The sequence below is a fragment of the Argiope bruennichi genome, chromosome 6, assembly GCF_947563725.1.
Source record: "Argiope bruennichi chromosome 6, qqArgBrue1.1, whole genome shotgun sequence".
Classification (NCBI taxonomy): Eukaryota; Metazoa; Arthropoda; class Arachnida; order Araneae; family Araneidae; genus Argiope; species Argiope bruennichi.
In genome coordinates, this window is record NC_079156.1 from 129,091,897 (window position 1) to 129,117,578 (window position 25,682).

The 25,682-nt window shown below is 26.6% G+C and overlaps 2 protein-coding genes across 4 annotated transcripts in view; one reads left to right on the forward strand and one right to left on the reverse strand.

Moving 5' to 3' along the window:
* LOC129971268 (aprataxin and PNK-like factor) overlaps positions 1–11,078 on the reverse strand; it is a 31,014-nt gene extending 19,936 nt beyond the window's left edge. The window contains exons 1-5 of the mRNA XM_056084877.1: positions 10,848–11,078; positions 7,226–7,300; positions 5,120–5,295; positions 3,010–3,122; positions 1,496–1,998 (exon numbers count right to left, since the gene is read on the reverse strand). Of these exons, the coding sequence (XP_055940852.1) occupies positions 1,496–1,998; positions 3,010–3,122; positions 5,120–5,295; positions 7,226–7,300; positions 10,848–10,943 (963 nt within the window). The 5' untranslated portion in view covers positions 10,944–11,078. The remainder of the gene's footprint in view (positions 1–1,495; positions 1,999–3,009; positions 3,123–5,119; positions 5,296–7,225; positions 7,301–10,847) is intronic.
* Positions 11,079–11,956: 878 nt separating this feature from the next.
* The window catches only part of LOC129972408 (YLP motif-containing protein 1-like), a 64,971-nt gene continuing 51,245 nt past the window's right edge, over positions 11,957–25,682 (forward strand). For all 3 annotated transcript variants that reach the window (XM_056086533.1, XM_056086534.1, XM_056086535.1), the window contains exon 1: positions 11,957–12,475. In XM_056086533.1, the coding sequence (XP_055942508.1) occupies positions 12,137–12,475 (339 nt within the window). In that variant the 5' untranslated portion in view covers positions 11,957–12,136. The remainder of the gene's footprint in view (positions 12,476–25,682) is intronic.

Here is a 25,682-nt window from a genome sequence, read left to right on the forward strand (position 1 = left end):
ATATCATAAGATACATTTCTTCTGTGCGATTTTTCAATGTAATATATAATTCTTTAGATAGTGATGTGTGTTGTTCTTTCAGGACTGCAACATGAAATTTATTGTTACATTGTCTGTTAATAAATTAGAATATCTTTGTCATAATGCCTCAACTGTCCGTTTCATTGGAAGTAGAGCTGATACAGTACTTGGATATTAAGTGGAATTCACTATCTGAAAAATTAATTTGTAGATTTAAGTCGATTATTGCTTTTTGGATTGGATTTCTCAGTTTCAAAAATCGTTCAATCATTACAAGTAAAATGTTCCCACTGTGTTTTAGAATCTTATATTAACATATATTCTGTTTTATTTTGTTAGTATATATTTTTGTAACATGATTTACGTTTAAATACCTTAATAATTTTTCGAACTTTATAAATTATAGAAAGCAATTCTTGATGGGTTAATATTTCATCCTCATTAGCAATATCTTCTTCAAAAATTACATTGTCATTATCTTCATTGTCAATAACACTCTCTTCAAAGTCGGAATCTGAAGCAACTTTTGTATTTACAGTCTAATTAATTTCACCCATTAGGGAGACATAAAAACAAAAATGTACAAATATATGTACATATGTACAAATGGCTCAAAATACCGATATTCGTTTTTGCAATCCCTAAACAAACCTGAAGATAATTTGTGCAATTAACATTAGTTAAAAACTATTATTAAAAATTAAAGTTAAACTACATTAAAAATAAGGATCACAGAAAGATTCTTTTAAGAATATTAAAATAAAATCATTTATAACAAGGCTGAAATAAATATAATGTATATACAGTACATTTAGACATGAAGATATTTATTGATAAAACAGTATTTTTATTATAATTTTTTTAAATAAGAACCAAGCCCAATTTTAAAAGAGAAAGATGAACAAATTTATTTTAATATTAATTTAAACATAAATGAAAAGACAATTTTAAATTGATTTTGAAGAGCTTGAAATTCAAATTCCTTCTCAGAATTTATGAGAAATGCAACATGACATTATAAATGCAAAAATAGTTTCCTCTTTAAAAAAAGAAAAAGTATGGTTAGTATAAAAGTACATACTAACTTATATATAACTTAGATGTATGCATCTATTTCATTATTAAAATGGTAAAATACTATAATAAAATAAGTTCTAAAAAAATTTATTTGATTTTTTTAAAAAAACCTTATTATATATTTAAAAAAATCCCCCCCCCTCCAATTTAAAGAATTTTTGAAAAACGAAGTATTTTTAAAAAATTGTGCATTTCAAATTCAATCAATTGTAAATGATAATTAACCAAACAATCGTCAATTAAAGTTACAAAAGAATTATGTTATGAAGAGTGGAGTTGAGTGGAAAAGATTTTAAAAGATTCGTATGATACTGCTATATTTATAACTAAGTATTCTTGAATGTAGAATATGCAATAAATATACATCAAATATAACATTCATAAACAAATCACACACCATATCTAGGGTTTCCTCTTTTTGCAATTCTTCACAATTGTCCGTCCTTTTCACTTCTGAATTTTCTTCAGGAACACTTTTTTCTTCTTTATCTTCATGTGTTGCATCTACTGCAGCATCAGACGCACCATTCTTAGGGAAAGAATCAGCATGAGATGTTGATTCATTCTCTTCTGATACTTTGTCTGATGAGGGTTTACTCAGTTCATCTGCATCCACACAATTCTCCCCACTGGAATCATTCACTTTGGAATGTTCTGTTGGATTTTCACTACTGTTTTCAGTTGCCTTGGTATCATCAACATTGTTTTCTTCTGGTGGGATAGTTTCCTTTTCAGTTACTTCTTTTTCTTTCTTGATTTCATTATTTTCTTTTATAGATGGTGCCTTTTCTTCAGTGATATCTGCAAGCTTTTTTGAGAAGTTATTATCTTCCTTAGAGTGGTTTTTATCAGTAACATTATTATCTTCATCTTCTTTACTAAAAGGTTTCTCAGTCATTGCTAAAAATAGAAATATTTCTCATATTACACATAAAGTAAAATAATATCTTAAATTTTGTTTTAAAGGAGTAATGTAGGTCACAACTCAAATTGACAAACTGATAATATGTAAAAGACTACAAATGACAGCATCATCTGTGTATGATGCATTACATGTGTCTATGCAGGCTGAGTTCAATAAAATTAAACATGCTTTGTTTTAAAAGCAAATTTATATCAAACAATATAACAATTACTGGTTAAATGTTTAAAACATCAACTAAACACTGCAGCATCAAATAGTTTCAAAGACAATGGAACCTCTCAAGACTATTTGATAACTTACATTTTTAAAGCATAGAAGAAAAGCCTGATAATTATGCACAACATACAGGATATTTAAGTCAAAGTTCAATAAATCTCAAAGAAGATCAAGGAATCAAAATATCCACTTATAAAACATAACAAAATTTTTAAAATGTTAAGACTGACGAAATGAATTAAGATTTCTATAAATTCTTAAAATTTCTATCAAAACGGATATCACAATAAATGATTTAAATAAATTAATATGTGTATAAAATAATAAGATATTTTAAAAATTAAAAATGATATTAGCTAATTACTATCTTTTTCAAAGCTAACAAATATATTAATAACATATATAAATATTTGCTCAAAAATATATGTCAGAATCCGTCGGAACAAAAATGGATTTAGATCATTTACAAGCTCAGCAATTCTAATCAACTACATTTGGTAACTAAGAAAAAAAAAAAAAGTTTAAATATGAAAATTAATTTAAGTTGTGACCTTCTTCTATGATATTAGATGAAAATCACATTTTATTTCAATTATTAAGTCAAGATAAAATTTCTTTCTGCTTGTCTGATATGATTAATATACAGTTTAGATTTATACAATGAATAGTATAGTTTCAATATATAATTACTTATAATGAATTTTTTTTTTAAGTAATAGAATATATATGTTCCGGCAGTCCCGTAACAAAGAAAAGTAGACGAAATTTACTTGTGTCACCCTGTTCCTCATTGCACACATTTTTCACTGGATCTTTAACATTTTCTTCAAATCCAACACCTGTTGATCCATTTGTTTTACCAGATTGTTTATTTAAATCGTTCCTGAAATAAGAGAAATATTATCAAATTTATATAAAAACAAGTTACTTTATATCAATTCTCTTTCAATTATTCTATTTCAAGCATATTCATGATATTACAAAATCTATAGTATTCAGTTTCAGTAGTTTATCCAATCTTGTCTAACAAAATAAACACTGACTGTAGTGACCCAAAATGCATTTAATAGCGTTCAGAATACCATCAAAGCAATTATCTAATATCCATCGCCACTTTGGATTTATATTTTAAAGATAGTACCTAGCACTTGATAATTTCCTTCTAAAAATATATCCGAAATTATATATATATTGAAAATCTATTTAATTACAATTTTTACACTAAGATAAAAAAAAATTCTTCAATTCAAAACTCTTTTTATGTAAACATTGCAATTTTATTCATTTTTTGATTGGTAGATAGCAAGCCAACCGACCCATGACATTTGAGGTTAGTTTGAAATATTAAATGAAAATTATCATTATGTTGTAACAAGTATTTTTATTGCACTTGATGGGTGAAACGGAGAGAAAAATGGAAAAATAAAGCTTTAATTAACATCAAATTAATAGCAAATGAATTTAAAACAATATTATTTGATAATTCTACTTTTAGACACACTATTTATGGCAACACTAATGAAAAGCCTTTAGGTTTATCTTCTTTAAGTAACAGAAATTCTTCTTCTCTTAGCTGTGTTATTCTTCCATTGTTTTTTTAAAATAGTTATGGGGCATTCAGCAATACCAAATGAATAAAATGTGAGGGAACACCAAGTGAGAATTTGGTAATATGAAAAGAAAAGATGAATGTGAAGCTGCTAAATTGGCAACAAAATGTGAAAAATTGATTCAATATTTAGATATTAGAGATAAGCAAATAATGTTTTCAATGTGGGACATACGATTGGAGTAGGCCAATTGGAAAATGTCTGTTCTCATCATGGAAAAATTAAGCTCCCAGCATTGAATAACTGGCCAGTGGAGTGCCAAAACTTGCTAATTGGAATTGATAAACATCGCATGCAGTAATGGCCAGCATTGGGATTGACAAGCAAAAGTGAGCAGGTGGCAAAGCCCTCTAGTTTATATAACTTCTGAACTAATTCCAATATAAAAATATATCCTTACACCATCTTAAAATTACAAAAATTAAATTTATAATAACATCAATTTTATTGTTGTATTATTCCTTTGATTTTTAATCCTTTTTTTAAATATAATTTACAATAGTTACTTTCTTCTTGAAATATACCTATTTCACCATTTAATCACACATTCCTATCAACTTCTTTTCTACAGGTAATATTTTTACTTTTAATTTGTAGTATAAATGCTAAATTTGAATATGCAAATGTATTAGTTAAACATTGTTTCTTTTAAAAATTACTGTAATGGCTTTAATTATTGGACCTAAATTTGTATCACATTTAGCATTTAAAAAAATTTTAATGCATACATACAGTAGACCTATCATTTATTTTTATAGCTTGAGTTCACCGAGTAGGATTTTTTTTTTCACGAGACAAGTTTGTTAGCTTTTATTGCATTATATGTCAAACAGAAGAACTAAAACTTTAATATGAAAGTTTTAGAATAATAATAATTATTAACTAGGTATAAGAGACCTAAAAACTCTTAAGGAATTGATTGTAAAAGTTAAAAAAATTTTACACATAAAAAAAAGGATGGTTTCTGCTTTTTCTTACAAAATAAATAAATGCAGACAGAGCCATATAATCAAAATATTCAATGTTCCAAATAAATAATTGTTCACCAAATTTGTAATTTCTTAAAAACAATGATGTGTATATTTCAATGTCTTCAAAATATGAAAAAAATTTTTTTACTCACTAAATTAAATTTTGCATCTAACATCTTGCAATAACAGAAATTCGTATGCCTTTTGTACAATTATTGATAACAGTGCTGGATATGAGTAGCAAAATACAATACAATTTTCTAATAAACATAAAATCCAAATAGGTTTTTTTCACTCACTGGTCTGTACTTTCTTGCTGCTTTTTGGGATCTTCAACCACAATGAGCTGATACCGATAGGCTCTGGGAAGAAGAGAAAAGGAATCGCCATTCTCTAGTTTGTGGGGGGTGTCCTTCTTTAAAATCTGACCAGGGCTATCAGCAGTTGGTTGATAAAAGCAAGGGTTTACATGAGTCTGTAATGAGTAGACAAGGATCAAATATGCAATTTTACAATAATATAATATGCAAATTACTGGATATTGGTAAAATATCAAGAATTGGTTATTTTAATATAATTATATATATTAAAGGTATTTTTTTATTAATTTTATTTAAAGGTAATATAGTTTCACAAAGAAATACGAGTATGTATTTAGTACCCCTTGTCTTTTATCCTCCAAAATTTAATACATATTTACAATTTTTGTGGGAAGACCACATTCTAATGATATAGCTGATTGCATTCCTGAATTGTCATATTTACATATAGAAAAATAAGCACATTGATAGAAAGATAATCAAGAGCCAGATTTGATCAAATTTTGACACATATTCACATCCTAATGATAAAATCATAAACTAAGTTTTACCTATCTAGCTTGTATTTTTTGAGCAATTGTGCTGATACACAAATAGAATTTTTAAAAGTGGATATATACATATATATATTCAGATAGGTCTAAAACATTCAGATTGATCAAAATCTTCAAGCCATGATAATTGCCATTGAGTATCAGAAAGTATTTTAAAAAGTTGAAAATTTAAACAAAAAAATGATCAGTGGATACAATATTGATTATCAAATTCTAACAGAAGGTAAATTTTTTAATCTGTGCAGTATAATTATGGAAAATCCTGTTTATTGATTTATAAGGGATATGCTTTTAATATTGAAAACATTTAAAAAAGAACAACATAATCAAAATGCTCTCCTTTCAACATAACAGTCAATCACAAGGCACAATGAAAATTATTATCACATATAATTAATCTTCATAATACCATCTGACTAAATCAGTTGATTAATTATATATACGTACAAAGAAAGTATGTACAAAGTTTAAAATCTTATTTCATTTGACACAAAGAGGTAAGCTGATATTTCTATAATTTAAGCACTCAACTTGACCTTCAACAGTATTTATCTTCATAACTTTTGACTATAATAAAGTAACACTGGATAAATTTCAGGATTAGAGAAACAATTTAATTGTATTAAAAAAATTGCCATATAATATTAAAATAAACCAAAATTATAGCAATAAATCATGAAAAATCATTTGGCATATCGCAAATTGAATTTTGGTAAAAGTTCCATCAACCAAACTTGAACTTCACAAATATCAAAATTATTTGGATATCTAGACATCCATCATAACTTAGCATTCCAAATTTAATTAAATCTATCTATTTATACTTGAATTATCAGACAAATGCAAGAAAAGTCATATTTTATCAATAGATTCAATGTAATACCATCAAAGAGGAAATAAAAAGTAACTATATATATATATATATATACACACATACATACATAAAACAGCAATTGAAGTGTTAACAAAATGGATGCTTTCAATACAAAAAAATATAATCATAATTTTTTACAATTTTATACACAATTTAGCATATTTTTGCAGTGAATATGAAAATACTTAAAAAATTATACATAAAAATATAATGAAACATAAATTCTGAGTAATGTCCCAATATAAAAATAAGGTACTTTTCTGTTAGGCGCAAGCGAAAAATCGCCAAATAATGTAGAATTCCGCCAAATTCGCATTTGGTTCACAATTGGTGACAGTTGTGCCGGCTATCGGAAAAGTACCAAAAATAATTATATATAAAAAAAGAAAAGAAAATGCAAAAAAATCAAGCAGGAAAAAGCTTTTTACTTGGCCTTTGTATTAAAAGATATGAACAGTTTCTAATTAAATATACATACTACATGTATCAAGCATCAATTCGATAATATACATTGTGAATTAAATAATATATATTATTATACGAATGAACATAATTATATAAATTAAATATCAGTAAAAGCAGTAGTAGGAATTAAGAAAAAAATCAATGGGAATCAAATCCAAAAAAGTTATTGCAAAATAAGTAAAATAGACTTACTGGAGTTAAATACACTTCTCCTTTACTTGTTACTTCTAAAACAGCATGGTTTCTTGATACTTTCTTGTCAATACACTGTATATAAAATATACATTTTAGAAAAGCAATTTAAAGCTTCATATGAAATTAATAACAATACAAATTATCAACGTACAGAGCTTATCAACAATGAGAAAGTTGCATAGCATTTCATTACTCATATAAAAAAATAGAATTATGAATTGGTTATTTTTTAAAAATAATTTCACAACAATAAAGCCTTGCTCTGGTTTCATTAAAAGAATATTTAAAATTTCATTTAATTTAAAACATTTTGACAAATACTAAAAAATGCAATAAATTATACAAAAAGACAATCCATAGCTATTCATATTTTTAACTTTTAAGCAATAATAAATAATTATGGTTTTAAAAAAAACTGAAAAGCAATTTTTTTCAATTCCCTTAAAGCTAAACTTAACTGGAAATCATAAATAATTATAAATCTATAAACATAAATATATACTATTTAATTCATAAATATATATTATGATATTTGTAATGTATCAAAAACTTGTTTAGAAAAGGATTCCATCAAAACAAATGATAAAAATTTATGATAGAACAAATACCCTTTTTAATACTTAATTATTGATTTGGATAATTGCAATTTTAAAATTATCACTTCACAGTTAAAATAAATTTAGCCCCCCCCCCCTCTTAAAACTATATGAAATACTCAAATTTTCAATGTTGCAAAACATCTAACAAATTTTGAAAGACCTTCGTAGTCATAAGGAAAGATGATCACAGAAATTAAATTAGCAACTGTTGCCAGAGAGATAAAATTTTTATCACTATTTGACCCTCAGTTTTAATATAATAGGCTTATTTGGTTTTATCTAAGACCTCCTTTTTTGTTTCTTTTATTGAATACTTTTCACTTGCTGACAGAGAGCAGAGATTTTTTTATATATCTTTTTATGAGTTTTTATATATGCTATTAAACCCATATGACATCAAAATCTCATTCGTTTCACTTCACAAAGTTAATATGTTTTAAATTACTCTTGTAATATTGTATCATGGCATCACAATAGATAGCCTTATTACTAACCAGAGGGTTAAGGTATTGCATGGTAAAGGAACATCAATCAGAGACAGGCATTTCAAGTTATACCCTTCTATGCACTTTTAACTAGCATTGGTTGGTAGAAGAACACTTTAGCAACCAACTATTAGCTGAGATTGGACTTGAGGTTCCTTCAAGATAAGCATAACTACAATTCATGCATTATCAGAAAAGCAATATACTGGAGGTAAAGTAACACTTTTAACACAGATGCAGCTTAGGTATGCAAGGTCATTAAATTCAAGCAGTTCCTTTTTTCCTACGCCCTCAGTTCACTACAGAAATCAATGATTTTATTTTGCAATAATATGGGAGGAAAAAAAAAAAAAGAATCCAATGACAAACTATCAGGTGATTTTCAGTTTTAGTTTATCATAATCTAAATTTATGTTAATATTGTATATAATAAGGTTATATAATACTTAATTAGAAATTTTTAATGTTTAATTTACACATTAATCTTAACTGAATGTCTGACAATCTATGACGTTTCATTAAAACTTAATAAAGGAAGTTTAAATTTAAGAATAGAAAGCTTGGTTAAAAATATTTGCCCTGATTATGATAAACCGATGGAATGATTTAGTGATTGTAAATCAATAGTTATTCCTGAATAAATGGTTATGCTAAAAATTAAATTAAACCTTATACAGGAATTAGTCAAGTAATTTAAGTAATTGAAATACATTTTGAAAACTCAATACTCTAGAAATATAAAGGCATTAAACTATCTAGCATAAAAAGTATACCATAAAGCTTGTTTATATGGATATAATTATGAAAACTACTGCAATAATAATTACATAAATATAACCGATGAAATAATCATGGTTTTGTAATCATAAAGAAAATCTTGAACTTGTGTTTTAGATATTATTTGTGAAAACAAGGGAAATTTTGAACGATTCATTACAAATAATAAATTGACAACCTTTACTTTAACTATAATATGAATCTGTGTTCAATTTAAAAATAGTTTTGTATTTTTAACTGATCTCTTACAAGGTAAACATTAATTAAAAATTAGAATCTCACAATCCTCAAAGATTTATTTGCATAGCCCTAACAGAAATTTTTCAGCAAATAATTACAATGATTTTATTTTTCAAAGAAATCTTCAATTTACTACATTTTTTAAACTCCACTTAATCAAACAGAAATGCTGTAGATTAGCATGACTAAATTTTTCTACTAATATTTAAAAAATATTTTCTGATATATTTCTTTTATATATTGTGAAATATATATAAGAATATTAATTAATATGTAATAAGGTACTTGCATATTAAAAACATGCCAGCTACTAATAACTAAACATTAATGAAAACTTATGTTTATCAATGACATATTATAATAAGTAAGTGCCAAGAATTAAATAAAACAACTACAAAAAATTGTTATGAAAATAATTTATTGTCAGCTATGGCTTTACTTTAAGATATTATAAATGCTTCACTTTTATTTATTTATTTGTATATGCCTTTACTTTGCAGTTGAAATTCTGGCTACTACAATGGCATATAGCAGAATAAATGAATATTTCATAAGTATTTGAAGTGTTAAAACACAAAGTTTTTCTAAATAAGAGATAATAGTAAATCATTAAAACAAGAAGTAAACATTATTTATTTCGGTAACAACATATTAAAAATATATCCAACATTGAAAAGTGAATTATGAATTCATGCTGATTTTCATCTTTATTTATTATACACATTCAAATAAATATTCCTACAAATTACAAGTAAATCTTTATAAATCAATCTAATGTCACTACATTTATGCTGCTAAATATTATAGTTTTATCCACAAAGAATTATTTAATACTAATTTAAATACCAATATAAATAGAAATAAACAAAAATAATGAATGTTATAGATGCAAGATTCCGTTAAGTTTAATATACATATGCTACTCCTGTATGGCCAAAATTTTCATCTGTTGATATTAGAGCCTTACATCGAAACTTAGTGTTTCTATAAGTTACCGGCGCCGATATTTCGGAACAGAGTTCAGATTTCAAAACAAATAATGAAACTATATGATTTAGATAGTTTGCGGTTAGTTACAGAAAAGTTTTTACTATGAATCTCCGCATAAAATCAGTTATTAGTGCATTTAAATGTTCAGTAAGCACTGAATTGTAATCACGGAATACTTCCATCTAATGAATCGCTTAGTTTCTTCTGTGCAAAGTAATAAAATATCATTTGAATTTGATAAAAAAAAATCGATTTTAGAAACTGCATTTTTTATGCTAGCCCACTTGGATTTGATTCTAAATAACAGCGAAATTTATATTTACAATATATCAATCTTTAGGATATCGTATATGCATCACTCACACAGTGAAGCATAACATGCCTATTTCTTAGAAAGTATACCGTGATAACATTAATTGCGCTACTCAAAATTACACCCATAAGCATTCGTATCGTTTTCCCGCGAAACTATCCCCTATGAATGTTAACCCTAATACTAAGATAACATATACGTATGTTTATACGTACGCCAAGGAAAGGTCCTCGCCCAATAGTTGTTTTGCCTAAAGGGATTTCAACAGCCTTTTGACCATCATCCAAAGGTTTTAATGTTATTTGCGACATACTGGTGTCTTTAAATGAATGTTACATTATCATTATTCAACCTGCAAAAGTATCTTTTGACTCTAAATTTTAAGAATATACAGTGCATTAGCAACGTAAACAAAAACGCTATATGCTGCTTAATATGCAGCGCCATCTACTTCTGTCTAGGGTTTTGAACTGATTTTTCCTTATTGCTCAAGTTTCTATATCATAAATTTAATCGTAAAAGAATTTTCCTCGCCAGATTTTCAAATGTATATTTAAAATTTTTTTATTCCAACTAAGCAATTTCTGTAAAATTAATGATCCTTCAATAAATTACTTTTCTTAATTTATATCTTATAAAATGCATTGAAAATTAATTGAGAGGAAGATATCAATCATTTTTAACAGAAGTATACAAAACGTTATTACGGTACAGAAGTATGCAATAAACTGCAATTTTAGAAGAAATGAATAAAAATAATGTTCTATTACAGTTCAAATTTTAAACCGAAGCATAATGGCACAGTGGCTCATGTTAAAATTACTAGCGATAATGTAATTTTTAAAAAAATCAGAAGAAAACTTTTTAAATTCTAGCTTGATGCAATGATTTTATAAAATCTGTTTGAAAACAATATGTTAACCTAACTATAGTCTCTTATTCACTCACACAATTAACTTTTGGTACAATTCTTATTTCGTTATTCTTAAGTGATATTCTCTAAATTGGAACGGATTATAAACATTTATTATTTTTAGATTTCAGATTGATTTTGAGGTATTGATCGAATAAAATTGCTATAATTTTATAATTTGCTCAATTTTTAAAACAAATGTTTTGGAAGAAAACGAAGCACAAGCCTTAAATTTTTTGTGTAGAACCTTAATAAGCTTTAATAATTTAAACATTTACTTGAATATAGTTAAAAAATTTATTTAATTTTTTTTTGTATGGTATCGTTTTTCCTAATATTTATTTTCTTTTTTAGATGGTGCATCGTACGTGCATCGCTTTCAAAACAAACACTTCAACTTCTAATTTTTATATATACGTTTCATTAGAACAAAATGGCTGTGTAGCGAATGTTTTCTTGGAAGAAAAAAAGAAAAGAAAATAGGTAATTGATTGTGAAATTAGGTTAGGATTAACCGTATATTTTTCGTTTCTTATTTGGAAACTATTCACTTTTTTTCACTCAAACAAGACTCGTATTTATGAAGTAGTTATGTACCAACCTTGGCCAACATGGGGAGGTACTTCTGCCGCTGCTCCAAATCCAGCTGCGGCGGGTTATGTTCAGTCTGCTGCAACGGGAACAGTTGCTGCTACTCAGTGGCCAGCAAATTATAATCAGTATGCCTCTGTTACTCCAGAACTTCAACAACAGTGGGCCGCAGCATGGGCTAGTCAAGCACAATTTCCTTATGGTGGTGCAGTGCCTGTAGCTGGTCAAGTTCCAACTACTACTGCAATTCCATATTCAGGATATCCTGATTCTCAAACACAAACATCGGACAGTAATGCACAGACAGCATCAGAAAAACCAAAGAATTCATCAGAAGAGGTAAATTTTGATTAATTTTTGTGAAGTCAGTAGTGATATTATGATTGTTGAGAATGTATTGGAAAATGATATAAGTATTGTTTTTAATAGAATTGGTGTTAAAATGACGATCGAAAATTTAGAGAATAAACTATACCCAGAAATACTATTTTCATGTTTCTTAATTTATTTGCCCACAATTCCGTTTGTGAAATTTTTCACTTTTGGAAAAGTGAGTGATAAATCAATTACAACCGATAATACTCTTCGATCGACGATTTGTAGACACTTTACTGAAAAGATAAGAGTTTATTTCCTTTAGTTACAAAAGATTTTCTGTTCTTTCAAATGACCTCACTCTTATTTTTCATTTGTACTTTTATCGTCAGTTCTGACTTATGATTTAAAATATTTTACTTGTTTTGTTCCAATTCGATTGCATTTTCAAGCGTTATCGTTTCTTTCAAATAAAAGTTATGATTGCTTGATTTTTACACTTAAGTTTAATAATTAAACTATCTTTTAGAGATTAAATAATTTTTTTTCGTTACTCTGTAGTTTTTATTCTTCCTTCTGAATTTTCAGAACAGATTTCCTTGATTGGTATCTCTTGTATGAGTAAGCGGTTTTGTAGCTGAAAGGACTCTTACTACAGATTATGTTCTTCCACTTATTTTGTAAACTACTATCTTTATCTAATTATGTAAATGTTTTAGTAAGCTGAAAATATCTTTCCTTGAGTTAGCAGTTAATTTTCTCTTAAGTGGGAGCTTTGATCATTGCATTTAAAAAAAAAAAAGCATTTTCTAGTTTCTGTATAGGCTTTTTAGTGATTAAAAATGCATTTCATTTTCTTATCAAATCATGCAGTCATATTTTTAGACAGGGTTTTGTACCTATATCTGAAACATTTTCTTGCACGGAAAAAAAATTATCACTTTTTGTCTAGAATATGAAAAGCATTTCAGTGTTTCTATAATGAGAGAATAATTCATCTATCAGAAATATAATTATATATATTGTATTGGAAAGTGATTTGTGTGTAAACATCCAACATTAAGATAGTTTAGAATTTTATATTTTAGAATAAATTGAATTGTGTAATTTTTTTATTATACATTTCTTATAAATTTTCAGCACAGCTATTGTTAATACAGTTATTTAGAATGAAATAAAATACATTTGATTATATATTATATTAATTGTTTGCAAATAACATTGTTTACTCATGTCTAGTATTATGGAAACAGTTGAGTTTTTAATTAAAAAAAATTTTTTTAGTCAGTATTTAAATAAAATCAACTAGAAGTTATATTCTGTTTGGTTTCAAAATTTCTTAAATACCCGTATAAAATTACGCTATTTTGAGTGTACACTAGTATTTTTGATGGTGTGATCAGCTGTGAAGGATTAATGTTAGAATATTAGAATATTCTGGTTCTCTATTGGTATATGTCTGATATGTTGGCTGCACTTATATTGACACAGGTAAGATTAATCAAATATTGCCTTAAGAAATCTGTAACAGGTAGATGATTTGATGGCGATTAACCTGTTTTATGAGACATTACCATTTCTATTGTCTAATTATCTACACTAAAAACTATGTACATGTCTTAAATAATCTTTCCAAAAATAGCCTTCTTGTGATTTCAAAACAGAAAATTAATCATTTAATTACCATCATTATAAAAGTTAATGTCTTGAATAATATATAATGCAGGTTTTATGCAAGTTGTAATTTTTATAAAATATCAGATTAAAATAAGATTTTAATCATAAAATCAGAGATACACTAAGATTTTATATGATTAATATTTTGATTGAAATTTAAAATTGCCTTTCAGTTTGAAGCTGCTTTTATTAATTTACACAGTACCAAGTATTTAAAATTTTTATACGCGTAACAATTTATATTTAACAAATCAGTTTGTCATTTATACTCTTATATTGTTCTCCTTTAAGTTCCAAAAATTGGATTGGGTTTTTGTTTCTGCTGAAATTTAAAATGGATGTGTTAAATGTTTTCTATATATTTGATATCTTAAATATAAAATATCAGAAATTTTATGAACAAAATTTTTTAGCCAAAAGAATATTTTACATCACTTTCATTTTTTTTTTTTTTTTTTAAGATAAAGAACATAATTATATGTATCTCTTACAGAAAATTAGTTTAATCAGCTTATTGCTTTATATTTGAAAAATTTATTCATGTTTAGTTAGATATTTTTTTAATGTAATATTATACTGATATTTAAATAATTATTATAAAAATTGCAAAATTAATTTCTTTAAGTTTTCTTAAGTATAATAAATTGTATATATAAAATAATTATCAGCTTAGTATTTCATTAATATAAAGTAATTAATATCTTTTGAATGTCTTAAACTACGAGTTAAAATGTGGATAATTATTGCATTAAAAGATATGAGAATAATGTATCTTAATTATGATTGAAAGTTGCATTTATTATTGCATATTCCTTTATCTGTTGCTTTACTTGCTTTTGATGTCTTTTGGTTGTTTTTTGCTATTGCAAAGTATGCACTGCACTTGATCTTAAAAATAAACATACAGTGATAAAAAAAAAAAAAATGGAATTTGGTTAAACTTTTATTGCCCCATTTCAGAATTTACTCACATAAGTAATTTTCTTATAAGGTGCTTTTATTGAAAAAAGTGTGTATACTCTTCTTCATTAAAGTGAATTCTGTAATTTATTCCCTCATACTTAGGTATATGTGTTAGAAATGTAAATGAATTTTGATATTCATATAGAATTGTAATTCCCAAAAGGAGAAAAAGAATTGGTGAAAATATGCTGTAGACTACTGGGGTGATTTCCAGAATTGTCGAACTAGCATTCTTTTCTCTGGATACCTTGAGTAAAATGGGTGACATCTTGTTCTAGAGAAGAAATTGTAGAAGTGATACCTGCAACCTCTGAAATTGGTATGGTTAAAAAAATAAATAAATCTTTGAGCATTCTGTAGTTTTGGCAATGTAATGAAAGAAAGGAATCTGAATATATAAAGTAAGATAGCCATGAAAGCAGTGCCTATATCATTTGAAATGGATATTGAGCATTATTATTATTATTATTGACAAAATAATATATCTTAGGTCTTAGATAGGCATGAGAAAGGAAACCTCATAGCTTCATTATTAAGATATTGGCTAACTATATCATAAATCCAATTAAATTTTATTGATAATCCATTTGACTTGTTTATTTTTGTTATAATATTATCCACATGATTATTTATATACTTAAGCTTCAGGAAGGAAGGAGCACTAAACAGTAGTTAAAATTGCATACCACCCTAACAACTAAAATATTGTACATTTAGTAAAAGATTTGACTAATTGAGAGTTTCTGAATCTGAATGCTTTTCTAACTAGAACTAATTATTTCTAAAGCTTTAAAAGAATATATTTCCTAGGAATATTGAGATTAGTACATTTTTTACCCAAGAAGCAAAAAATCAATAAATTATATAGAGTGCAAATTGTCTCAAGATGGCTAATAAAGTTTAATTTATTTTAAGATATATTTAGTGCTTTAATTCTTGAGTAGTAAATTCTTCCCTTTAAAAAAAAAAAAAAATCTCTTCCAGATAAAAGTTAGGATTTTTAATACTTGGAAGGTAAATGTCACTTATTGCTTATTGATATATATATATTATGGTTGTGGCAATTAAGGAAAGTAATTAAAGATAATAAATAATTTTTATATTAAATTTTATCTGTTTGTTCTTTATGCATAATTAAGGAATTTTCCTTTTTGTAAATACTCGTATTTTTTTAGAAATGAAATTAATATGTAGTTAGATTCTTGATGGATAGAAATTGTGAAGCAGTTACCTGGGGCATATTTTTTATATTATAAATTATTCACATACAAAGATTGTTTAAAATTTGTCTCTTGTGAATTTATTTTTATAATAATGCTTGTTAGTACATATGAAACAATCCAAAATTTATCATAAATTATAATTTATCTGTATACATTTGATGTGTAGAAAAGTAATGCAATTAAAATATAGAAACCCAAAATATTTATTTAGAATGATTGTTTGACTACTATGTTAAATATTACGGAAAATTCCACCGAATCAACGACAATCAACAGGCCTAGTAAAGTTAGTGTATAGTGGAGTTATCCAACAGCCTTGATAACGAAGAGTGGCATTTATTTGACAGAAGAATGTGAATATACAGGCACTAAATACAACCAAGATGTGCATGCAAACAGTGTTTACAGCAACAGCAACAAATTGGTGGTAACAACTATAACAGTATAAAGCACTCAGACAGAATTCTGCAAGACACTTGAACTCATCCGAACTTGTTTGCCGAATCATCACTTAAAGCGATACGTGATTGAACTCGACTCAGCTGATTCACTTCAACTAGGTCTTCCAGATTTTTCTATGGCTGCAGAAGCAAGGTGCTGGAACTTTAAGAAGGATCGTCATGATTTGCGTTGTAATGATCTTATCGTCAAAAATCCTGATGAATCGTTAATATTCCATTTTGTCACCAGGAATCGGTGTCATTGACCTGGCATGAGCTGTCCATGAAAATGTCTTCCTTATAATGGAACTAATTGCACTGGGAAGGAATATTGCAAATTTGTAACAATATTTTGGGTGAGGGAATGATAAAGTATGATTCACTATGTGTGATTGGTAAATTTGAATGAAATTTTGTATTTTGGTGCGATTGTAATTTATTTATATGTATATACAAATATATTTACAAAAGAAAAAATATAAATACAAAATAAAGGCTGAAAATTTTCTAAGAACTAAAAGAAAGTGCCTAAGTCACTTATTTCTATCCCTTATTGAGCAAATAGTGCATCATTCATCATGTTTCACACTCTGTTTTTACATTTTATTTCCATTTTTACTTTTAAATTTCAATTGTATATGTATTACAAACAAATTGTTTACTATCGTTTTAGGGTTTTAAAGCTTAAAAAGCGCATTTACATTTCGTACATTGAAAACATGGATCTTTGCAAAAAATTAGGTTTAAATTATTCTCTTGCCTTAACATTTAATTTAAAAATAAGTTGATGGAGCTAATGTACTAAAATAAATAAAAAATGCAGCAGTTTCATTTTAAGATAATCATAACTTAAGTAGATGTCTTCTTGCAATTTTTTATGAAGTAGAATAATTCTTTTTTATTCAATAATGCTTGTGGATGTTAAATGAATTAGAATCCAAAATTTTTCACTGCTGGTATCTTTGTCAGGTTAGAAATTTGGTGTTTATGTTTATTTCAAAAATATTATGAATAGCATTCATACACCAAACAATAATTTTTTTTTTTTTTGCGAGGTTTGGAGTGTTAAATGGACTGTTTTTATATATTCCAAATCCTAGAATCCACTGGAAAGGAATATATTCTATTCTAATTACAAATTCATATTTTGACTGTTATGTCAGTCTTATAGTGACATTTAATACAGTTTATAATAATTAATTATATGTGTCGACTACATTTATTGCCAAAAAGTGAAAATTTCTTAAACATAAATTCCCCTGCTTAAGATTCCTAATAGTTAGGTACAAGCTAATAAGCAAATGTTATTGCTACTTATTATCTTTTCTATCCAAATAGTTTTCGTGATAACTGATTATATGCTTCAGCGGCATTTATTGCCAAAAAATGCAAATTTTCAAAAGTAGATTTTACTATTTAAAATTCCTAATAATTAGGTTCAAGCTTAATAAGCGAATGTTATTTCTACTTGATATCTTTTCTATCCAAATTAATCCTATGGCATATTTGTATAGTAAATTAAATTCTTTATGGAGAAATTGACCATTATACATTTAAGGTAAAAGTTGACTTTAGTGCTTTTATATTTTTCATTTGAAAGGTACCAATAGAAATTTTTGAAATTAAGCCAAATAATTGCTTTTATCATTCCGTTATATGGAGATTTCTTTATTGTCCTAATAAAAATGAGGCAAATAAATCTCTATATTGCAGTAGTGCTATATAAAATTGGAAAATTAATTATTTTTTTTAGTGAATAATAATAATAATGAGAATGAATCTAATATCATGCATGAACTACAATTACTAAAATTTGAGTTGGGAGTAAAATATAGTTTAATACAAGTTAGGAAGTTAAAACAAATATCCGAATTAGTGCATAAAAGTCGTGGTTATTAAAACTGCATAAAATACATTGATATCAAGTCGGAATTGCGTAAAACCACAAAGAACTGCATGGGGTGAAACGAACGAGCGATCCCGTGTCTATTGATTGTACCTGATTGTACACATAATGCTGTCTTGTAGGGAACGTCGCATGAAAAGACGACTTCACCCAGAGTGTTTACAGCAATGGATGATTTGTTATTGCCTTAGAGCCAGGCAGCAGCTTCTGGAAATCGGCCTGCTGTTGTCCCCGAGGAACTTCATCTTTGACAGCTGTAGGTAAGATAGCTCAAGACAAGTAGCTAAGGCTTGAATTGTAAGTCAAAAGAAGGCATTTCTTTTGATTTACACTTGGTCATGCATGATTAGGTCAATTTCACCTCCTCTCCACTTCATTAAATTATGTGTTACTGGAAAGGCTACCCAAAAATAATCCTTCTGAATGATATTCTATCTGCAGGCCTTTACACAATTGAGCATCATTGTGTTGAAAATTCAGCTTGTGACATAAAACATACAACATGTATTTTTAATCCAAAAGTTTCCTACTTCCATTATTATTATCAAATAAATTTGTTACCCTAAGTTTATATTTTGAAGGTTGTAATGCATATGTTCTGAAAAGCATAGTAGACAGATGTATTTATACAGTTTCATTCAATTGACAAAAATATAGGCATTTGATTTTTAACATTAAAAAGAATGTTTCCCTAAGTCTATAAGTGTTAAATATTTAACTAGTTTTCAAGTTAGAATTTTAAATCAAGTGTTTGAGTTGTGACAGAGTTTCGGACTTTCTTGTAATTATTTAAAACATCCAAGATTTGTCTAATAATTGGTAAGTAATGCCTCAAATTTGCAAATCAGTTGTTTTAAAATTCACAAAATCTCTTAATGGGGATAAAAAAAAATTTTAAAATTCTCGGTATTCCTTAAAGTCCTGTTTTGATTCATGAGGCAGTTTTAAATCCTTATCAGATGCTAGATTTTATAAATGCCATTATGTGACGATAGTGCTGATAAAGAACTGTAAGAGATAAATTATGACCGTTAAGAGAGGTAAAACTGTCGTATCAAATAATTGTACATGGAACATAGAGGAAAACTGTTACTCAACACAACTTTCATTTTGTTTTAACAATCCTTTTATTTATCATTTTTAGAAAGTTCATTATTTATTCAACGTTTAAAAAGATTTTTAAAAATTTCATACTATTATTACAACTAATAAATTTCATGCTAGTCATGAAAATCTGAGAGAAACCTCTTCCAGCGTATTATAGTGAAATAAAAAAAAGTATAAAAATGTTTTTATGCATAAAAAGCTTTTAATTAAAGTGTACTGTTTTTGTAAAGAGTTTGTTTTCATGAAATTAAAGGAAAATTGCCGAATGATTTCAGTGAGTCACTCTTTGGTAAAAAAAATAAGCCAAGAACTTGAAAGGGTGAAAGTTAATAAAACATAAAAGAAATATTGCTATCTTTGTCAATTATCTAGCAGATTTATTCTTTTTTTCTTCCTTTTTTATTTTCAGGTTAACATTTAGAGAGTTTTACATTTCTTTAATTTTTTCACTTTAAAAGATAGAAAAGTTTGATTTTTCTTCTACAACATTTTTATCTTAGGAAAATTCCGCCCAGCAATGATAACTTAGTCTTTATTTATTTCTGGCTGCTTTCTTCTTTAAGAGTTTGCTTTTTAACAATACTTTATATTGGGAATATAAGGAAATGGATGTTTGTAGAAATTTGGGATTTTGAAACAATACTAGGCTAGTTTTTACAATTATTAAATCAAATTTTATCATAGAGTTAATGCACATGCACTTAATTTATAATGTTTTAAAAATATACATCATTTGTTTGAAAATGGCATTGTTCAGATAGAATATCATCCAGCTTGGATTAGCATCCCTTGACCTCCTTCCTCAATGAATAAATGAAATAAAATATTTAAAATTCAGAAATCTGGGAAAATTTCGAAAATATATCATTCACATTGAATTGAAATGAAGAAAGAAACCACCTGAAAGAAATAACAAATAATAAGAATAATGAACTTATAAATGCGTTAGTTTCAGTTTTAACTTGCCTTTATGGTGATATTTTGAAACTGATTTGGAATTTGGCAATTTTACTGATTTGGAAAATGTGTTTTTCAAAAAAAGAATTTAATGAATGGTAAATACGACACTGTGGTATTATTGGGCAAAATTGCATAAATTTATAATTGCATGTTCTTTAGTAAAAATATTAAAATCTCTGTTCTATGCATAACATTCCTGAATAAAAAGTGCAGTGTTTCAGGATATTAACTTTTTGAAATATTGAAGAATTATGAAGTCTTTTGCATCTGATTGCTACTTTAAAAAAAGTTTTGCTGCCATTGATCCTATGGGAGAAATCTGCATCTAAATAGAATTTTAGTGGAATGTTTTCTTGTTTTCCACATTGCATTAAATTGAGAGACAAAAACTTCACTTTATAATTTAAATGTTTTTTTTTTATCAGACATTCATTTTTATTTCCACTGATTATATCTGCTCCCTTATTTTGTTTTTAGGCTACAAAAAATGAAGTAAATAAGCAAAAAGGTGACATGTATTTTTTTTTTTTTTTTCATAGGATAGAACTAGCTATTATCATTAAATATTGGGGGGAAAAAGATCTTTGAATGATAACAAGCATATATATTGCTATTGTCTGTCTCACTGTTAATTACAAGTATCATTGTCTATCCAAAATTGCAATGTCTAAATTTAGAAGAAGAAAAAACTAATATTCTCATTAAAAATTAAATTTACTTGATAAGATTAATTTGAAAAAATTTCTCAATCCATAAATTTTTTATTTAGTAGCAAATTATCCTTAGTATATCTTCAAAAGGGATATTTTATAATGAATTTCTGGGTTTGTTTGCAGATATAGGAATTATTCATGTTTTATATAAAATACACTGTATTATTTGAGATAGAGTAAAAATAAATTCTAACTCATTATTTAAATTATTTTGTAAATCAAAATTGTTAAAATAGATCATATAACTCATATAACTTTTTGCTCGTGAAATTAAATTTTGGGAAGTGGTCAGGATTTAAAAAATAGTTATTATGTCAGAAGTATTAAAATCTAAATAGACCTAAAATATAATAGTAATAAATATGTTTAAATTAATATTTTGGACAATCTGAAAGTATGTTTTTAATAATTTAATTTTTTTTATATGTACTAGTTTCGGTTAGGGTGTTGCTAAAAAAAAATGTGTATTAAATAAGCTTAATTGTTGCACTCTGTTTTTATAGTGGGTTAACTGAAAAATTCGGGGAAGTAAGCTAAATATTAATTTCAAGTTTAATTGTATGTTATATTTTTTAAAAGTTTTTGCAATACAGTATTAATAATGAAGAAAGATTGTGCATTAAAATAATTATTCAGTACATTATATACAGCAATACTGTTTACATACATGAAAAATACAATTATTTGATTTATTTCAAAACTCTGTAGGTCGTTCTGAAAAATTGATTGCAAACGCATGCAGAATTCGCTTTCTTCAATTTAATTTAGTTCTATCTGCACTTTACTCGGTTGTTAGACATGCACCTTTCAATCTCTTCCCTTGTTGAATTTATTTTCAGCAGCAGATTGCACTGAAGTTCTAGTTTCCAAGATCCTAATACAGATCCAGGCTTTCATTTAGGATATTGTGGAATTTGTCTCATCCAGAAATAACCAAAGAAGTTGAAAAGTAAGAATCTGGCTTAAAGAAATGATCCATTTTCAGTGTTGGTAACAAGTTTGATGTTCATTTAATTTCGTATCAGGCTAGATTAAACATAGTGGTTATTGTTGTCATAACAGTCAGGTTTAGTCGTTGATACTTCTGTCGCTTCCCACTTTTCAAAATGAAAGAAACTTTAAAATCTTGAAAAATCATGGTTCATGATTAAAAATTCATTTATGAGTAATTAAAATTTTTCAGGGAACAGGAATTTATATATAATTTGGTGTAATTCTCTTTCAAAAATATAGATTCGGAATTATCTGTTTGATTTCAGATGCTTGATCTTAAATGTCCTAAATGATGTTGAATATTTATAGATGTTTTAAAATTCGAAACATATTGATCTCTGTCTTGTGTTGTTACCATTGCTAAATGCCATTTGTATATTGGTATGTACCTGGTTAATGTTTAATGCAAAGGTTTTAAAAACTTCTTATTCATTTTTATAAATGGATTAATCATTTCAACCCATTTTCCCTTGCACCGATATTTCTGGTATGTTTATACACGTTTCAGGAATGCCATTTTTAATAAAGAAATAATCATGTGTTTATTAAAATTTTAGGGCATAATTTGAAGAAAAATCCTAAAAATTTGATTATTTGTACGTCTTGGGAATTTTGGGTATGCTAAATAAAGAATTCAGTATTAGTAGCTGATTGCTATGACAAATCGTGGGGGGGGGGGGGCTGATTTTAAATATATGCTTATTTGCCAGATTTTTATTTAGCTATAAATAGTCACCATTCATTTTTCATTCATAGAAATTCCAAATATTTTGAATTGCATTAATTGGCTTTCGGTTTGTTATTGTAATCAATATTGATTTATTTAAGGGATGATATTGATTTCATAAATTTTCATTTATTTCAAATTGTATTTTTATTTATATGGTTATTGTTGAGAGTAAAATTGCAAGACTGAATCTAATAATGTATGAAAATAATAATGTATGCATTCAAGTACTTCTTCAAATTCAATTAAATATTTTGAGGGGAGGAAAAACCAATATAGAAAAATATTTTCTTTTTAATTTGGTTTCACTAGAGTTGGGCTTTTAATCATATTTTTAAAATTCCTTAATTAAGGAAACTAAAATTACATATTTAAAATGCCTTAGACAAAAGTTATACAAGTAGGCTTATCTTTTTAATTATTTCATGATTAGTTTTGCTTGGTATATGGAAATTAATTCTGTCAATTGGTAAATTGGTATCAAGTTATTTGTTATATATTCCACTATATTAATTCAATATAAATTAATTATACTAATATACATCCTTGATTGAAAGGGAATTGAAAAATAATATAAATATATTAACAACAAATGAAAATAAGAAAATTCTGTAATAATTATTTTAATAGAAAAGTAATCATGCTTGTTTTAAAATTGCAGGATTTGGGGAAAAGATGGCAATAATTTAACAACTTTGTAATAATCAAACTAAAATGTGATAATATAATTTTTAGAAATTACTAAAAATTATGTAAAAGGTTCAAAAATGAAATTAATAGATGAACTCATGTTCCTTCCTGTTGCTTTTCATTAATACTTGTAAAAAATTTTACTTGAACATTCACACCTCTCTCTTAAATTTAAGAAAAAAGATTAAAAAAAAAAAAATAAGCTGCAATCTCAAATCTTTTGTTGTCTAAGCACTATTTTCTGCCTGCTTCATTTTTCTTTAGATGTTTGTTAATATGAATGTGTGAATGAATGAATGGGAGCAGACATGTTATACATGGAAGTATTTATACATGTTACTTAGTTGTGGAGTAACATGGAAGTATTATAAGGAAGTTGCAAATTTCTACATTTTTATTAGGTATACAGCTAATAATTTCTTTTACGTGAACTGGGTTTAAGAAAAGTTTATTGCTGTAGTTGATTTTAAGTTACTCATTTTTGCACATGCACTTACAATAGCTGTGCTTTATAATAATCTCATTTAAAAAAATAATAACAGTTTATTGTGAAGTTGATTCTCTTCGAAGTTTTTTAAATTAGATTATTTTATATTTTTCTTGGGTAAAATAATTTATATTCTCGGTCATATTTAAAAATTAGAATAAAGAAATCCAGTTATCTGCTGTAGAATTTTTAATATATTCTGAATTTAATTTTATAAAGCAAGTATTTCTGTATAGTTAATGAAAAGTATGATTATTTGCAGTAAACAGTTATATTTTCACTCATTATGTATATCCAGGCAATCTTATGATGAATAAAATTATGTAAAATGGTGGGTAATAAAGCAATAGTATTATGGTAGTGAAATTTGAATATAAAAAGGTAAAATAATCTGAATTGTACAGTTTTCAAATTTTGATGCATTTGTGCAATGAATGTAACCTGAAGCATACTTTGTTACAGATTATTACTTACCTTTAGTCATTCATTAAATATTTTATGTAATTCCTACTTTAATAGCTTCTTTATCAAAATATTTTAAAACTTCAAATTTTGATAGTCATATAATTCACTCATAATATTTTAAAGTTCTTCAGTCATAACCTAATATGTATCTCTTTAATTTTTTTGCTAGCTCCCGTAGAATTTATGCTTTAAATTAAAGTGGAAAGGATTAATCTGCAGTTAATATAATACAAAGCATATAACTAACCTAAAAATAATTTAAATCAAGTCTGCATCCGTTTAAAATAGTTGTCAACAATCAGAACACAATGCGCATGCGTGAATTTTTCAACGCCAGTTGGGGTAATGCTATGCAGATTAGAAATTATTTTCCTTTATTCTGTTTTATTTTAATTCAAAAGTACTTCAAAAGGAATCTGAAAGATCTATTAATTAACAATGTTTAATTTTAAATGCTTCAAACATTAAGAATACAAACAGAATCGTTTGAAATAATCGGTTAAAAAATATTAAGCTTAACCTTATTAGCGTGGGGGAAAAAAACTGAAGTCTTACTAATTTGGCGGTGGGGAAATGAAGGATTTTTTTTTTTTTTTTTTTTTTTTTTTTTTTTTGTGGAAGAGTTAGTTTTTAATTAATAATAAAAATTCAAAAAAAGGGACTGCAGGTGCACATTTCTGACTTCCAAGGTATACATGTACCAAATTGTGTAACTGTAGGTCAAATAGTCTGGCCTGTAGAGCGCCAACACTCACTTACACACATACATTGAGCTTTATATAAGTATAGTTTGGCTGATCTTTTCGTACCTGGACAGGAACGGTCAGTTTCAGCACTTACATTAATTGATGAAACTTAATTTGTATAGTTCAATTTGAGT